The sequence below is a fragment of the Syngnathoides biaculeatus genome, chromosome 13 (genome assembly GCF_019802595.1).
Source record: "Syngnathoides biaculeatus isolate LvHL_M chromosome 13, ASM1980259v1, whole genome shotgun sequence".
Lineage (NCBI taxonomy): Eukaryota > Metazoa > Chordata > Actinopteri > Syngnathiformes > Syngnathidae > Syngnathoides > Syngnathoides biaculeatus.
The window spans coordinates 15858825-15876166 of record NC_084652.1 but is presented as its reverse complement, the minus strand read 5'-3'; the positions used below and the strand labels follow the sequence as shown (position 1 = coordinate 15876166).

At 38.8% G+C, this 17342-nt stretch overlaps 1 protein-coding gene across 2 annotated transcripts in view; it reads right to left on the bottom strand.

The window, feature by feature from the left end:
• Positions 1–17342, bottom strand: part of cadm3 (cell adhesion molecule 3) — a 126751-nt gene that overhangs the window by 74769 nt on the left and 34640 nt on the right. Inside the window, exon 1 of one of the 2 annotated variants that reach the window (XM_061839861.1) lies at positions 2448–2629. The exons of the other annotated variant lie outside the window; for it this stretch is intronic. Within the exon in view, the coding sequence (XP_061695845.1) occupies positions 2448–2475 (28 nt within the window). The 5' untranslated portion in view covers positions 2476–2629. Of the gene's footprint in view, positions 1–2447; positions 2630–17342 lie in introns of those variants that run through there. 2 annotated transcript variants of the gene reach the window in all.

The window sequence follows — 17342 nt, the reverse complement described above, 5'->3', positions numbered from 1 at the left end:
CACGATATATCGGTTTACAACTTCTCTTAGTGCTCAGAGAGAGAAAAATTACTCAAATGTGCCACAGTGGCAGAACAGTGGAGCAGCTAGAAAGTGTAGGCCTCACAGTTCTGAGGACCCGGGTTCGATCCCAGCCCTCCCTATGGAGTTTGCATGTTCTCCCCATGCCTCTGTGCGTTTAATCCGGGCACTCCGGTTTCCTCCCACATTCCAAAAACATGCAACAATAATTGGACACTCTAAATTGCCCCTAAGTGTGATTGTGAGTAGGGATGTTTGTCTCCATGTGCCCTGCGATTGGCTGGCAACCAGTTCAGGGTGGACGCCGCTTCCTGCCTGATGAGAGCTGGCATAAGCTCCAGCACTCCCGCGACCCTTGTGAGGATAAGAGGCTAAGAAAATGGATGGATGGCTGGCTGGATGGATGGATGTGCCATGCTGATTATAAAAGATCTAAATTAAAGTCCTTTCTTCACAATAAGTCAGTCGATTACAGTCGGGAGTGAACCTATAAACCAATAATGTAAAATAAGACCTATGAACCTTTACGTCTACCTTTTGTATACGAGTGAGAACCATACATGAGATTTCCATCATTCACATGGAATACTCTGCCTTATCTCCACAAAGGGCAAATGTTTGGTAGCTATTTGGGTAAGCTAACGTAGTAGTCTCCTTCTACACTGAGTGATCTTTTGGGGAAAACGTTTTATAACAAGAAGTAAATCCCACCACAGTAGCCATAGGAGATGTGATTCAGAACTGTTTGTTTCCAAAAAGTTGGTGAATTCCAGCTGCTAGATAGCTGGCTAAGACACTGTTGAGCCGCATCAAGAACAGACTAACTCAAATGCATACAAACGGTTGCAGATGATCCGCATTACAGTTTTATCCACAAAAGCTGTTAAGTACCAAATGTTATCTATTTCACTCGCTATCTATAGTAGACAAGGTGACTTAGTGGTTCACATCCGCATCTTTCTGAGCAAAAATTACAGAACAATCGGCCTCATAGCACAGTGATCATAAAACATCTAAATCTGACTTTTTGCTCACAAAATGTCAGTACTTTGATCATAAGTGATAAGAATACTAGATGGTGGCTAAGAAAACTAAGTCATCTATATCTTCGACTTTCAAAGAACAGATTAACTTAGATGCACCACACTGATTGTAAAAGATCTAAATTAGAAATCTTTTTTTTCCAAAAAGTAAGTCAAGACCAGGTGTTAGTTAGCGCGCACAGCTAGGTTAAATGGTCTACAACTACATCCTTCTCAGAAAGATCATGATCCCATCTCACTGGTCTGGAGACAAGTTGGCGACCTGATGGTGATTTGACTCTGCGCTGGTTGCAAAGGTATCTCCGTTCATGAGATGGGGTCTTTATAAAAAGATCTCAAATGGATCACAGTGTTTGAAAAAAGTCCAATTTGGTGGCTTTTTGCCCACATAAAGCTGCTCATACACCGAAGAGTCCCAAGTTCTGGAATTAGTCTTTTCAAACTACAGAAAACCTGATCTTTAACACACTACACTGTCTCATACAATCCACATCAGAATCCTTTGTTTCCAAAATGTTGGTCGATAGCATCTGCTAACTAGCATAGCTAACTTAGGTGCATCTACATCCTTTCTAGGCAAACATCACACACAGGTGGACTCAAACGTGTCACACAAGCTGCCTGATTTGCAGAGATCACAGACCATTTTACTAAAATGCACTAAAGCATTGCAGTTTATGATATTCAAAGGTATTTGTTGAGAAAAGTTGGTCAATATCATCTGCTAGTGACCTAGCTAAGCTAGCTAGCTAGCTAACACGGCGTTCAACATCTATTTGGTTCTCTTGTCAAACATCACAAACTAATGGACTCAAAAGCACCAAAACAGTTACAGAAGTCATTTGTTCACAAAACGGTCAATGCCAGCTGCTAGCTAGTTAACTAAGGTGGCGTAGCTATTTACACATAATTCACAGCAAATGTTACTAATTTATGACTCAAACTCACCTCACCAGTTGCAAATCAGTTATTTGTTCACAAAATGTTTTTTAATAGCAGCTGCTAGCTAGTAACCTAAGATACGTGAAGTTACGCGTCCATCAGATTCATTTGGCAGACGTCGCAAAAAGAAAAAAACAGGTTCACAAAAGGAGGAGTCTTTTTTTTTTGTTCACAAAAAGCCAGTCGACTGAATGAAATGAAGACAAATAGCTGCTCCAGATCGACGAGCGCACACGCAACTTGTAAGCAGGGCTGTAATACATGTAAATGATGTTATGAATCTAAGTTAATTATCAAAGACAAAAAAAAAAAAACGGCGGGTAATCATCAATCATGGCGGTGTTTTATCCCGCTGCGTGCTATCTAATGTATTCGCCGCCTAGATGTAAATGTACTTCTCGTCTGTAGGCGGAGAAAAGAACTGGAAAAAAAGTAACTTACAGTGTGATAAAAGAAGCAAAGAAGCCATTTTTCTCCAATAAAACGCCCCCAGATGCTTTGGCCGATGACTGGCATTCAGTCAAAGGGCCGAGACACATTAGCTTTAAGCAAGGGGGAATCGCTTAGGAAAGAGAGAGAGTGGGGGGGAATCGGGATTAAATGAATCACAGAGACCATTTGCAGTGAAAATGTGGCCAGGAATGTCCATGGAGGAAGTGAAGTCTACTGTTGCCTTCAGAAAACAGAGCTTTTCATCAGACTAAATGCAGCGTAAATTCCCCCTCCCACAAAAATGTCCTTAAACATTTGAAATTCTAGGACGATCCGATTTATAATATGAATCATGTCAATAATTATTTAAAATGCAACTATAAAAATATAATAAGTGCATTTATTATGTAGAGTTCTTTGTGGCAAAATAAAATTTGTATAGATCCAATAAAATAAATGAAAAATTGTAAATTGTGCATTTTACTGATCCATCCTTCCATCAGCACTTTGTAGTGCTTACTCTCACTCAGGTTGTGGTTACGCCAGTTGACTTTGGGGAAGAGGCAAAGTATACAGTTGACTGGTCGCCATCCAAACTGATTTGACTAATATTTTATATTTGACAATTTGCATTACATTCATGAACAATTTAGTTTAGCTAAGTATATTTATAAAATTGTGCATTTTACAATTTTTCTTATTTACGATAAATTATCATTTAATTCCGTACATTATTAAATTATAAAAATGTAATATTTTATGTACATATAGAATTGTCTATTATACTGCAAATGTTTTATTTTATCTACAATTACCCAATGAGTCAGTAAAAATAATACTATAAATAAACAATCTGTCTAATAAATAATAAATAAATAATAAAATTAACAAAATAATCTAAATAAACAATGAAACAAAAATAATCAACCATGATAATACTAATGATTATTATAAATGATGAGAAAATAACTAAAAAGAATGTTCTTATTACATTTTCAATTTCTATTATCTCAAGATAAAAAATGTTAAAAAAAAAATCACACCCTCAATTTGACCCAGGACATGACAAAGATGTATATTAAACTCCGTAAAAGCTGATGGTCACCAGCTTGTCTCCCCATAGATACGAGCTTGGCCATCTTTATCTCTCTGCTATCGTCATCTCGACTATTCTTCCTCTTCCTCGTCCTCCTCCTCTGCAGTGTCTGAATTCCCTCGGGTGGGCCATCGGGAGACTATTACAACTCCCCGACAGATTCGCTCGCCTCCAATTTCTCTCCATCCTCTTCCCGTCCCGGCTCGCCCTCTTTCATCAGCCACCTCCCTTCTCTCACGCTCGGCCTCCGTCGCCTTCTATTGGTTCGCTCTGTCAGCAGCCGTTCTGATAGTGCGTGTACACACGCACATCTTTTCCAATACCAACCATCAATCCACCCCACACACACTCGCATATTCCTTTTTTTTTTTTTATTCCCTCCAGTCAATATAATTGGCATCACAGGAGCGTTCCCTGCAGAGTGTATGCTAAAACAGCCCGAGAAGGAGGAGGAGGAAGATGCGGATAAAAGACACTGGAACAAACGAACGGAGTGGATCGGAACACCAGGTGGGCAAGGGGAGAAGATGAGTTGGAATCAGAGAGAAATAGAGGAAATGAGACGGGTGTGAATAAACAGAGTCGCGGATGGGGCATCAAGGAGGCGACTTATTATCAAGCGTCAGGTTCTACGTCGATGCCCGCAAGCAGTGACGAAAATGTAACTTTTCCAGAATCAAGCGTCGCCCACCTACCAAGTGTATGAGGTTCCAGTTTGGTCGCAATCAGAAAATAATTTTAATAGGATATCTGAAAATGGTTCAAATATCCGCCGATAAGGCCGCTTCAAACCAAATGGCAAATTTCGACGCGTGACTTTTTGAGGCTTTTTTGTGGCTCTACCCATGATAAACTTGGCTTCCGATTCTCATGTTGCCAAATGAATCTGACTTCAGGGGCTGAATTTTGAAAAATTCATAAGTGGAGTTATTACTGCGGTTCTGTTTTACAGCGCATCATTAAACCAGAACACCAAATGTTTTATGTCTTTTTTGACGTGACCTTTTGTTGGGTCTACTCTTGATATGCAAATGTTATGTTGCTCAGTCAAATTGGCTTCAGGGCTTTGGCGTCTTCATTTTGGCAGAATTAACGAGTTTACTAGCTTGGCTTTATCATGTCATAACACTTTGCCGATTCGTACAAAATTGGAAGACTTCCCATGTCTTTTTTGGTTTGACGTCTTGAGACTTTTTTGTGGGTCAGATTTCACATTGCTATGTGAAACTAGCTTCAGGGACTGAATTTTCAAATAATCCCCGAGCTAAATTATTACTAGAGTTCTGTTTTATGACGAGTCATAATATTTCCCTGATTCATACCAAAATGGCAGACTTCCTGTTCCTTTTCCAGCATGGCTTTTTGAAACTTTTTGGGGGGCTCTACTCATTGTAGACATGTCTTCCAAATTTAATGGTCCGAATCGTAAATGTGTTGAGGGGCTGAGTTTTAAAAAAAATTCTGAAGTAGAAGTTATTGCTACTATTCTATTTTATGGTAAGTCATCAAGGTTTGGTGCTTCCTATAAAAACACCAGACTTTCTGTGCCTTTTCAGGCATGGCTTCATGAGACTTTTCTCTGACTATGCTAATAATATCTCATGCCTCCCAATTTTAAGATTGCTAAGTGAAACTGGCTTGAGGGGATGAATTTTAATTAATATTAATAATAATAAAACTAAATATAGTAATTCATGGGCTGTCAATTATCCCGTTATTTCTGTTTTTATGGCAAGTCATCAAAGTGCTGTTTGTTGTTTTGTCCATCCATCCATTTTGTTCACCGCTTATCCTCACAAGGGTCGCGGGGAGTGCTGGACCCTATCCCAGCTACAAGGGGCAGGAGGCGGGGTACACCCTGAACTGGTTGCCAGCCAATCGCAGGGCACATAGAGACAAACAGCCGCACTCACGATCACACCAATGGGCAATTTAGAGTGTCCAATTAATGTTGCACGTTTTTGGAATAAGGATGGAAACCGGAGTCCCCGGAGAAAGCCCACGCAGGCACGGGGAGAACATGCAAACTCCACACTTCTTGTGTCTTTTCTTTTCAGGCATGGCTTCATGGGACTTTTTTTTTTTTTTTTTTAAATAAATCGGTCAACCTATATTAGAAATGCCGGCCAGATTTCTGTTGAGCGAAACTGCATTCAGGGGCTAAAATTCCCACAAATCATTAACTGAGTTATTACATCACTTGCGTGTTATAAACTTTGTTGCCATGCTAAACTCTTCATCACTCATCTGTCTAGTTCATATAATTAAAATTTGGTAGCAATTCAACCAAATCTCTAAACATAATTCTCTAAAGGAGCTCTTGAAATAGCCAAAATGATTTGCAAACAACCGATTCAAACGGAAAAGGTCTCACTACAAGTGTCCAAGCAGGCAGAAGGTGAGCGCCAGCCTGCCAGCTCAGCTCAAAGACACAAAATGACGACGTTGAAGCTTTTCGTATCACGTGACTTCTGTGAAGCGCCAGTCGCTAATGAGCTAATTAATCTCCTGCTGGTGCAGGACTGCTTCGTGGTCATTGAACCTCACACGTACGTGTCAAAATCAAAGACAATTTTCAGGCTTCTGATAAGTTTGTGCAAAATTCCAAGATCATTTCAGTTCTTCAATGACGCTGCTGCACGTTTTACCTACCTTCAGTATGTATCAACATCACAGACATGTTTTCAATCAAATTAAGTATTAAGTATTTCGAGACATCAAAGATAATTTTGATGAGTCAGTGTACTGAGGTCACGTGTCAACATCAAAGAGAATTTAGATTCTATGGAATTTACAAGTGTTGAATGAGATTTAGTTTGAGAATGAATGGGACAAACTGTTTTGCAAACATCAAAGCCCATTTAGAATCTTCCGTGAACATATTTGTGAACAAAGACAATCTGGGCTTGTCAACAAATAATGTTTTCCTAAACAGACTATTACGACTATTCAATGGATCTAACGTTGGTGTTTCCATTAACATTAAAGAACTTTTAGAATCTTGATCAAAGTTAATGTATGCATTTTTGCAAATATCAAAGACCACTGTGAGTTCACAAATTGTTTCTAACATCAAAGACAAGTTTCTTAATGAAACTAATCCTACATTAAAAATCAATTTCAAGTTTTCGTTCAACAAGAAATAGGCATAAATAAAGACAGACTTCAAAAAAAAAAAAAAAAAAACAAGGTACACATATTCATCATATAAAGTCCAATTCAAGGCTTCAATGATTCCTGTAAATGTCGAAATTTTGAATCCTTAGTGAATGCAACGTGTGTTAAACATCAAAGATGATTCTGGATCTTCAACAATGCACATTTTTTAATTATCAAAGCTGATTTACGGGCTTCAATTTACATAATATAATATTTTTATTTTCGACTTGGCTCCATGAAATAGGCAACCATCTTCAAGAGCTCCGTTCTTTGTTGATTTTTGTCGTTTTATGTCATTTGGTGTTTGTTGTCCCCCGTGTGGACCTGCGACGCATTATTACAGCAGCAGCGGGACGTTCATTGGAGGAGAATGTTGGCGCTTGCGCCCGCTTGCGGCCTTTTGGCAGCAGGCTTGCAGCGGCACCGTTTCTAAAGAGGAGAATGTTGGCGGTGTTCGACTGCTGCCGCTTGTTGCTTTCGTGCCTTGATAGGCAGCACTCTTGCAACATCCACAGAAATTGACGGATGATATGAGCTGAGCGAGGAGTGTCGGTAAATCGGTCCGGAGGAGTTGGGGAGCGATGCGGAGCTAGCTAGATGGGACTGGAGAATGGAGACGCTCTTTCTGTATGCGTGTTACTCGAAAATGGACACCACAGTCACTTGTTTGTTTTGAAATTTGGGTGTGGTGAATCGGGGTGAGATCATGCACGCTGAGATCGGAACATCCGTGATCAACTGGTGAAGGTCCACTACAGACCTCTTTTTTCATCTACAGTGAAGAAAATGAGTATTTGAACACCCTGCTAAATTGGAACTTCTCCCACTTAGAAATCATGGAGGGGTCTGAAATCTTCATTGTAGGTGCATGTCCACTGTGAGAGAGATCATCAAAAAACAAAGAACCAAAAATCACAATGTATGAATTTTTAACGATTTATTTGTGTGATACAGCTGCAAATAAGTATTTGAACACCTGTCTATCAGCTAGAATTCTGACCCTCAAAGACCTGTTAGTCCGTCTTTAAATGTTCACCTCCGCCCCATGTATTATCCTGAATCAGATGCACCTGTGTGAGGTCATTAGCTGCATAAAGTCACCTGTCCACCCCATACAATCAGTAAGACTCAAACTTGTAACATGGCCAAGACCAAAGAGCTGTCCAATGACACAAGAGACAAAATCGTACAACTCCACATGGCTGGAAAGGGCTATGGAGAAATTGCCAAGCATCTTGGTGAAAAAAGGTCCACTGTTGGAGCAATCATTAGAAAATAGAAGATACTAAACATGACGGTCAATCTCAATCAGAGTGGAGCCCCGTGGAAGATATCACCTCGTGGGGTCTCAATGATCCTTAGGTGAGGAATCAGCCCAGGACTACACAACAGGACTTGGTCAATTACCTGAAAAGACCTGGGATCACCATTTTCAAGGTGACTGTTTATAATACACTAAGAAATCATGAAAATCATGCATGGGAAGGAAGATTCCCCTTCTTTAACCAGCACATGTCAAGGCCCATCTTAAGTTTGCCAATGATCATTTGGATGATACAGAAGAGTCATGGGAGAAGGTTTTGTGGTCAGATGAGATCAAAATTGAACTTTTTGGTCATAATTCCACTAACCGTGTTTGGAGGAAGACAAATGATGAGTTCCATCCCAAGAACACCATCCCTACTGTGAAGCATGTGGGTGAGAGGATCATGCTTTTGGGGTGGGTGGGGGGGGGGGGTTCTGCACATGGGACAGGGCGACTCCACCGTATTAAGGAGAGGATGACCGCGACCATGCATTGTGAGATTTTGGGGAATAACCTCTTTCCCTCAGTCAGAGCATTGAAGATGGTTCATGGCTGGGTCTTTCAACATGACAAAGACCCGAAGCACGCAGCCAGGAATACCAAGGATTGGCTCCGTAAGAAGCACATCAAGATTCTGGCCCAATAGAAAATCTTTGTTTGTTGTTGTCTATGTTTCAAGGCGACAGCCCAGAAAACTGTTTGATCTAGAGAAGATCTGTGTGGAGGAGTGGGCCAAAGTCCCTCGTGCAGTGTGTGCAAAACTGATGAACAATTACAGGAAACGTTTGACCTCTGAAATTCCAACCAAGGGCGACTGTACCAAATATTAACATTGGATTTGTCAGGTGTTCAAATACTTATTTGCAGCTGTATCACCCAAATAAATCGTTTAAAAAAAATCATACTTTGTGATTTCTACATTTTTCTTTTTAGATTATCTCTCTCACAGTGGACATGCACCTACGATGAAAGTTTCAGACCCCTCCATGATTTCTAAATGGGAGAACTTGCAATCTCGCAGGGTGTTCAAATACTTACTTTCTTCACTGTATAACCACTTCATGAATAAGTGGATGCTTTAAGTCTTTGTGTTTAAGCATTACTTCTTTTTCATTGGGGTTTTTTGTGACAGTGCCCTCTTGGACAAATAATTTCGGTCCTTTCACTTACTGTATTTTGAGGACTAACAACAAATTGTACGAGTGGGAGTTCTTCCTCTAGCAGTGTAACTGCATCTGTTGAGGCATCGCCCCATCTTTTCTACCTTTCTAAAAATGCTTCCACACCATGTCAAAGACAATTGCAAGTCTTTAGAGAACCCCACCAAAGAATGTTTGTGAATATCAAAGAATGTGAAACAAATGTGCACGCTTTGTAAATCTGAAAGAAAAATCTGAATATGAATGTGTAAAGGTCAAGGACGATTTTGTGTTAACTGAACATACGTGGTTTTATAAAACTTCAATTGCAAGTTCGAGTACACAATTAACTGAATTTTGAGACTTGACTTTACATACCATGCCCCTAAACATGAATTCTGAATCTACAACTAAGATACAGCGTCATATTTTTTTACAAACATTTCAAGACATTTTAGCCCTTTCACTGCTCCCATTGTCAGCATGCAAATATTTCTGAAAGTCTACAAACAGAGCCCTCCTGGACAGCACCGTAGTTTTGCTGTTTAGCTTTTTATCCGTTAAGCATCAGCATGGCGACACGAGACCGACTTGACTGTTACTGTAGCGCGTGAAGCTTCGCTAGCGGCTGTGGCTAATGAGCTAATTAATCTCCCGCCGCTGCTTTTCCCAATGTGACACATAAACAAAGCAGTGGCCTCTTTACAATGGTCTCGAGTTGCTTTATTGATGGCGCGCGAACGGTAAATAAAATTGGACAATCTATTGGGAAGGAGAGTGAAAAAATAGGACTTGTGCTTTACGGGAAGAAGAAAAATGTATTAAGAGCATACACTGTCCACGTAATTTGTTGTAACCTTACTTTGAGATGCTAATTTAAAAGTCCAAATATATGTAATAACTCTCTTGAAACCCTAACCCACTCCTACAATCCTAATTTAAAAGGATAATTCAAAACCCTAATCCTGGCTTTAAAGCAAACACTTAAACCCTAAATCAGCATCAGTAAATTTCTTTCGGCTTGTCCCATTCCATATTTTGAAACATTTATTCAAACCGCAGCACTTGCTTTAACACTACTTTGAAATGCTAGCCCTTGTTTGAAACCTTAACCCGATCTTGAAATCCAACCTTGAAACGCAAATCTCAGTTTAAAACCATAAGGCGTGAAACCATTATTTTAAATCTTATCCCTGTCTTGAAAACCCACTTTGAAAACCTAATGATAGTTGGAAACCGAAACTTAAAACGTAAATCCTGAACATAATTTCAAATCCTAAACCAGATTTGCAACCTTCATTTTAAAATTTGACCCTGTCTTACAACACAACTTTGAAACGCAAACCACAGTTTGATTCCCTAATTAAGACCTGAAAGCCTTATTTCAGACCTTATCTCTGTCTTGAAACCCTACTTTGAAACACTATTGCCTGAAACCTTAACGTAAACTTGATAAATTTTAAACCCCAACCGAAACTTGAAACCCACACTGACATGATACAAGGGATGTTCGATCCCCTCCCACTTTTAGACCGACAGCATTCACACTTGAGTAGTCACAGATACCGATACAGAGTACCAAGAACAAGTACTTTTGAGTCACAAAATGTAACCGATTCGTGTCCCATTTTTGGGACATCATGATTTTCATGCATTATATCCTTCAATATATCAAAATATTTAAGTGTTTTAATCTGAAGCCATAATTTGTTATCAGAAGAGAATAACTCATCGATCAAAGTTAGCAGTTAGATTTTTGGGTCGAGATTATAAATTAGTAAAGTTATCATATAATTTAACCATAAATGAAAAAGAAGTGTTATTTCCTTGATTGTGGCCTGTTAGGAGACCTTTATCTCAGTAAGGCAAAAAATTGCCACCCTGCCCACGAATGGGTTAAATTTACAGTGAACAAAGACCTTTTTTTCTTACACACGTGTCAAACTGTCTGGGTAGCAAGGGGGACTTAATCAATCCCAGATTTTTTTTTTAGCCTTAAGTATCAAAAGTACCTGATATCTTAAAATAAGGCCATAATCAGCCTAATGTCAATACCCGGTGGAACCCCATCCTAAACATGAAACCTGACTTTGAAACCCTTTAGCAGGCTTCCAAACCTCCTTATAATCCTGTCTTTGAAAGCCAACTCTGAAACTGTTTGCAAGGAAAAAAAAAAAACGTTGAGAATCACCATGCTAATAGCATCATTTGTTTGAGGTAATTACTTGCCCAAACGCTGGTGTTTACATTTTCTTAAGAATGCTGCCAAAGTGCCAGAAGCGACGTGCCATTTTCCAACCCAATGTGGCTGGTGTAAAAAAAAAAAAAAAAGTCCCTGAAATTATGAATGTGCGGTGTAACAAAAGGGAACAATGTGGAATGATGTGGAAGGAACATGAAGTCCAATTTTGTTGACTCAAGAAGAGGTCCATGAATAAAACATGACATGGACCCTTATTGTGCACCTCTGCACTAAATAACCTGACCAACAAAGAAATGCAAAATAAATAAATATAAGACCCCCGAAGACATGAGGAATGTTCCTCAAATTTTTAATACCTTTAAATTTAGTTGCTGACATTGTGAAGACACTCTGGCTTCTTTTTTTGTGTGTGTGTATTAGTTACAAAAATCTAGCCTTGCTTTCAGGCCACAGAAGATGACAGAATTTTCTATTCCATTGAAGTCTGAAGTTGGAAAGAAAAAGAAGAAAAAAAACATCAATAATAACATGGCTGGACTGAAATTTCAAATGTATTCAGGTACTCCTTAATCAAGCCGTACTTTTTGTTATTCAGCCCAGTTGCACTGTAGTTAGCGGTGAGGTGATACAGCCAGCTATTTTCTGTTTGTCTTGTTTACAAGGTACGGTAAGAATTTTGAACCTACCTTTGTCAATGTAGAGTCACAGTACACATATATTTTAAAGACAATTTGTAAAACTGTTTTCGTGAAAATCAGTTTTCAATGAAAGTGCCATTAACGATTATTTTATTTTTGTTGAACAGATCTAACATGCGTCTTCATAAACATTGAGAGGAATTTAATTTTCAAAGTCACCTAGCATACATGGCTTAGGAACATTAAAGGCAATTTATGTTTTCGGAAACATCTAAAACCACTTTGAAACTTCATTGAAAAAAAGTGTTTTCATAAACGTTAATATGTTTTTGCAAATACTGACGACAATCTAGATCATGGCTGTCCAACACATTGACAAAAATGGCTCGATACAAGGGACACTTTGAAATTCCATCCACCTGTCCATTTTCTGAAGTGGTGCAAAGTATTGTATTCATTTTTCTGTAAATGTAAGTTTAGATTTTTTCCCTAAATGTAAACGTTTCAAACCATTTTCTCTTATTTTACCTGTAACTTGAATAACTCAATTTAAACACTGAAAAGAAGAAAGCAGGGAAAAGCATGAACAACTGAGAAAATGTGGTTGCATAAGTGTGAACACCCCAGCCACAAATCACAAAATGCCAATTGCCCCTGGGCTGCAATTTGGACACCCCTGATATAGTTTCTTCAATGACCCAAACATGCTTATTTTTTCATACAAAGAAAACTCAAGAGTCTTCAAGTCTAAAGTCTTTGTATCCATCAATTTAGTCTTCAACAAATCTAACACCCACGTAAAAATAAGACAATTTGAAGTCTTCAATAAAGTTAACACTCGTTCACGCAAAAATCCAAAACAATTTAGTCTTTAATTACTAACGTACACAAGTAAAAATCAAATACAATTTAGTCTTTAACCTAACTGACGCGAGTAAACGACAAGTCATTTTTTGAAAACACAAAATACTCTAGCTTTTATTATCCAAACATCCACATAAATGTCAGAGACAAATTTGTCTTGAACAGACCTGACACACACATCTCAACAAACAGTAAAGACAAATTTAATAAACCCATCTTAAGTGTTTTGTCAAAATCAAAGACAACTTAGTCACATAAACATCAAAATACGGTTTTAAGGCTTCCAACAGATCTAGCGTGTGTTTTCATACACATCAAGGCAATGACCCTAATGTGCGTGCAAATGTTGGAAAATTTGTGATTTTCTGTAATAAGCAAAGAAGTCTCATATTGTGGTATGCCAATTTCTTCTTGTCCCCACTGAAAGCTTCAGTTGGTCATTTTGTCCGCTCCATTGACTCTGTTTCCTTGCGCGTTAAGAAGCTAATGCACTAATTATTGAGGTATTTATCAATAATAAATGGAGCATTTATGTCGCCCATGTGGCCAGAGAATGGCACTTTTCAATGAGATTACAGCTATGAATATTTCATTTCGTGTTTGTTTGTTTCTGTGTCCCCTGCGATTGGCTGGCAACCAGTTCAGGGTGTACTCCGCCTCCTGCCCGAAGAAAACTCCAGCGCTCCGTGACCCATGTGAGGATAAGGGTCAGAAAATGGATGGAGGTTTCACTGCTAAGTATTTTACACCATAGTGCATATGATGTAGACACCTAAACCACAAGAAAGTCTCCCACCAAATAACAAAAAAACTAATGCTGGTTTGAAACCCTACTTTGAAAACTTTACTTAAAATCCAGAGACTTCAATCTACACTTTGAAACTCCATTCAAGTCTTAAAACCCTAAGCCTGACTTTATAGTTTGAAACCCAAACTGACGTTTGCAACTTCAACCCTTGCTCTAAATCCGAATTTAAAACCAAAACCCAATATATAAATATTTGATTGTGTTTCATAGCAAAATAGTTTTCCATGTGTAAGATTCCCAAACCAAACGGGGCGTCAGAGAGACGAGCGCTTGACGGGAAAATGAATGCCGTCACTTCTCGCATCAAAGAGGGAGAGTGACATCACGCCCTCCCATTTACCAGTCTGTCCTGACAGCAATCTTTTGTTTGGAGATACATGCCCGTCACTCCGCCATGTTCTGGCAGTGGCTAATCTGCAAGTGCCAGAAAGAATGATGGGATTTACAACATTAAGGAATAACGGCGCATCTTCTCATGATGCCCACTTAGCCGCTGCGCTAAGCCTCAGCCAATGACATGACAAGGAAGGACATGGAGGCTGTGCATACTGGACAAAGTGACTGGGATATGAACATGTACATGAACATTGAACATGTCTTTGTTATGAATGAAGCATACGTGTTTTCATAAACATCCAAAACAATTTTGAGTCTCCAATGAACCAGATGTTTTTTTTTAAACATTCAGACAACTTTGTCTACAATTAATCTGATGTACCCGTTTAAAGCCTTAAAATATGAAAAATTAAAACTATGTTTTTGTCAATTTGGTCTTCTTTGGCCAAACATGCACAGGTTTGTAAAAGCCAAGACAATTTAGCCTCCAACAGAGAAAATGTACATTTGCGTAAACATCAAACACAATCTTTCTTGAGTGTTCAATGAGCCAAATGTGTTTTATCAACATCAAAGACAATTTTGATTCCCAAACTGATCAGATTGTACGTTTTTGTAGATTGTTTTGAGTCTTCAAGAAACCAAGTGTATGTGTTTTTGTAAGCATTAAAAACAACTTTGAGTCTCCAATGGAGGTGCATATCTGCTTCTGCAAACAACAATCTTTTGTGTCTTGAACATAACGGCACGCTTTCATAAACGTCAGTGACAAATTCTTCCACTAGCCAAATATGTTTTGTAAACATGAAGGACAGTTTTAAGTATTGAATGAGCTTCACACACTATGTGCAAACATCAAAGACTACTTCGAGTTAAAAGTTGGTACAGGTAAAATTTCAGTATAAAAGAGTAGCAATTAGGTTATAGGTTTTCTTTATGCAATGTGGTGGAATATCTGTTAAACTGTGTGTGCTGACTGTATTTTCTTTTGGAGGGATTTGTATTTAAATGTGTTTGATTCATTTGTGAAAAAGAAATACTTTTGTTTGTCATTTTATTGTTGTAACCATTCTTTAAGAAGGACATGAAGTGATGTGTTGAGGAGACAGAGAGAGAGAGAGAAGAGAGAGAGAGAGAGAGAGAGAGAAGAGAGAGAGAGAGAGAGAGAGAGAGAGAGAGAGAGAGAGAGAGAGAGAGAGAAATGAGAGAAAGAAAGAGCTGGACGGTGTGAGGGGAGTGCAAGGTACTAGTGGTTTTTTGAGGACAAAGAAAGTGAATGGTGGACATTTATCTAAAGTTAATGAACGTGTTTGACAAGGACTGTTGAAAGTTCAACTAGGATAGTGTGTCGTTTGAGTGGACTACTCAAATCACGCCGTAACGTGGTGGAGTTAGCTGCTACCACAGAGGCTAAGTGCATGCATGGGACTTGGCTTGGGCGCGAGCAACCAGCTAAGGCTAGCTCACAAGGCCTGTGTTGGACTACGTGGAAGAAGATGAGGATGCTAGCGTTGAGCTAACGTGGCTAGCGACGCCTGTCTTTGGACTTCAAGGAACAAAGAAAGGATGAGGACAGTGAGGACGCTGGACAGAGGAAAGACCATCTTCACCTTTCTTCATTCCTGCCTTGGGAAGCACCACAGTGACATTGGGGTTTGAATTTCGTTTGCTTGCCGGCTATATTCATATTTGTTTGGGCCCTTAGCTTAGCATGTGTGCATTGTGTACCTGTTATATTGACTTTGTTTATTTGACTGTTGTCTATACATGTTTGATTTTCCATCCTTTATTTTGTTATTAAATGTTCACACTTTTTGTTATATAACAAGGTGTATTATTTGACTATCTGCAAGACAGTTAGAAGTGGGGAGTTTATAAGATAGCCGGGTTATCTACATTAGTTAACGTTACTCATAAGGGAAACGTTATTTCAGAGACTTTTGACAGAGAATTAAATGCACAAGTAAAGAGTAAAATTGTAATGGACATTTAGAGTAATTACCACTGAGTTAATTTATTACTTTACTACTTTGGAGTGAGGAAAGAACTCAGGTGGCTACCTCGTCGAAATATTTTATACTAGAGAGGCGCTACATTCGGGTCCTCAAGAGAACTAAAATACATGTTTTTGCAATCAATAAAGCCAGTTTTGAGTCTTGAATAAACCAAGGCTGTATTATTTTCCAAGTCATTAAAGACAATTTAGTCTAAAAAGAGACAAAATGTGCAGTACTAGGCTTCATAACATCAAAGACAATTATTATTTTTAATGAACTCAAAGACCTGTCAAAGACAATTATTATTTTTAATGAACTCAAAGACCTGTCAAAGACTATTATATTTTATGAACTCAAAGACCTGTTGCTGTAAACAAAAAAGATGACCTGGAGTTTTGAACGGACCAAATGTATGTATTCATAAACATCAATGACAATTTCAGGTCTTGAAAGAACCAAACAAAACCACATCTTTTTGTAACTATCAAACACAATTTAGCCTAGAATAGACGAAAACCTATTTTGTTATACACATTGTTTGTGTATTCAATGACATAAAATATGCATTTTCATGAATTGAATGTATGATACGGCCATCGAGGACATGCAGGCTCTGCCAATTGGGCAAGAGGAAGGAGCTGATGGTGGCGGAGTTTGAACGCCTTTGTTTTGACTTTGAAGCAGGTCAGTCTTTTGCTTTGACCCGATGCTTATTGAATGAGCTTCTTAAAGAGCCTTAAGCTGACGTCCTCAAGTGCCGCCTGACATCTACTGTACTTTACTGTACATTCACCATGGAAACAAAGATGCCCCCTAAAAGGTCAGGCCAAGGCCAGGTCCAAGAAGGAGGTTTTTCGCTTGTGTCATATTAAAAAATGGTTTGTTCTGTAATCTATGGCAGGACAGCGATTTGTTCTTTTTTAAATCGAGCTTTGACACGTCATTTGTGTGTAGTTAGATAACGTGCCGTGATAACATCAAACAACAAAGTCAAGATATTTTGACAACGTTCATTCAGTCTTTGAAAAAAAACAAAGAATCACTTTTGGAAATCCTAAACGAAACTCTAACCTTGGTCTGAAAGCTTAATGCCTGGCTGAAAGCATTAGTTAAAATCCTAACCCTTGGTTGACACTGTAATCCAGGCTTGAAACCCTAACTTGAAACATTAACTAAAGCTGCAAACTCTGACCCAGTTTAGAAACCCTGATTTGAAAATCTTAAATTAAACCTGAACCCTGACTTGAAACCCTACATTGAAACCCTCACCTATGATTAAAACAATAATTTGAAAACCTCAATCCTTTTTTAAGTGGCTGGGGGTAGGGACGTCTAGGCATCCCTGCTAAAGCTACTGT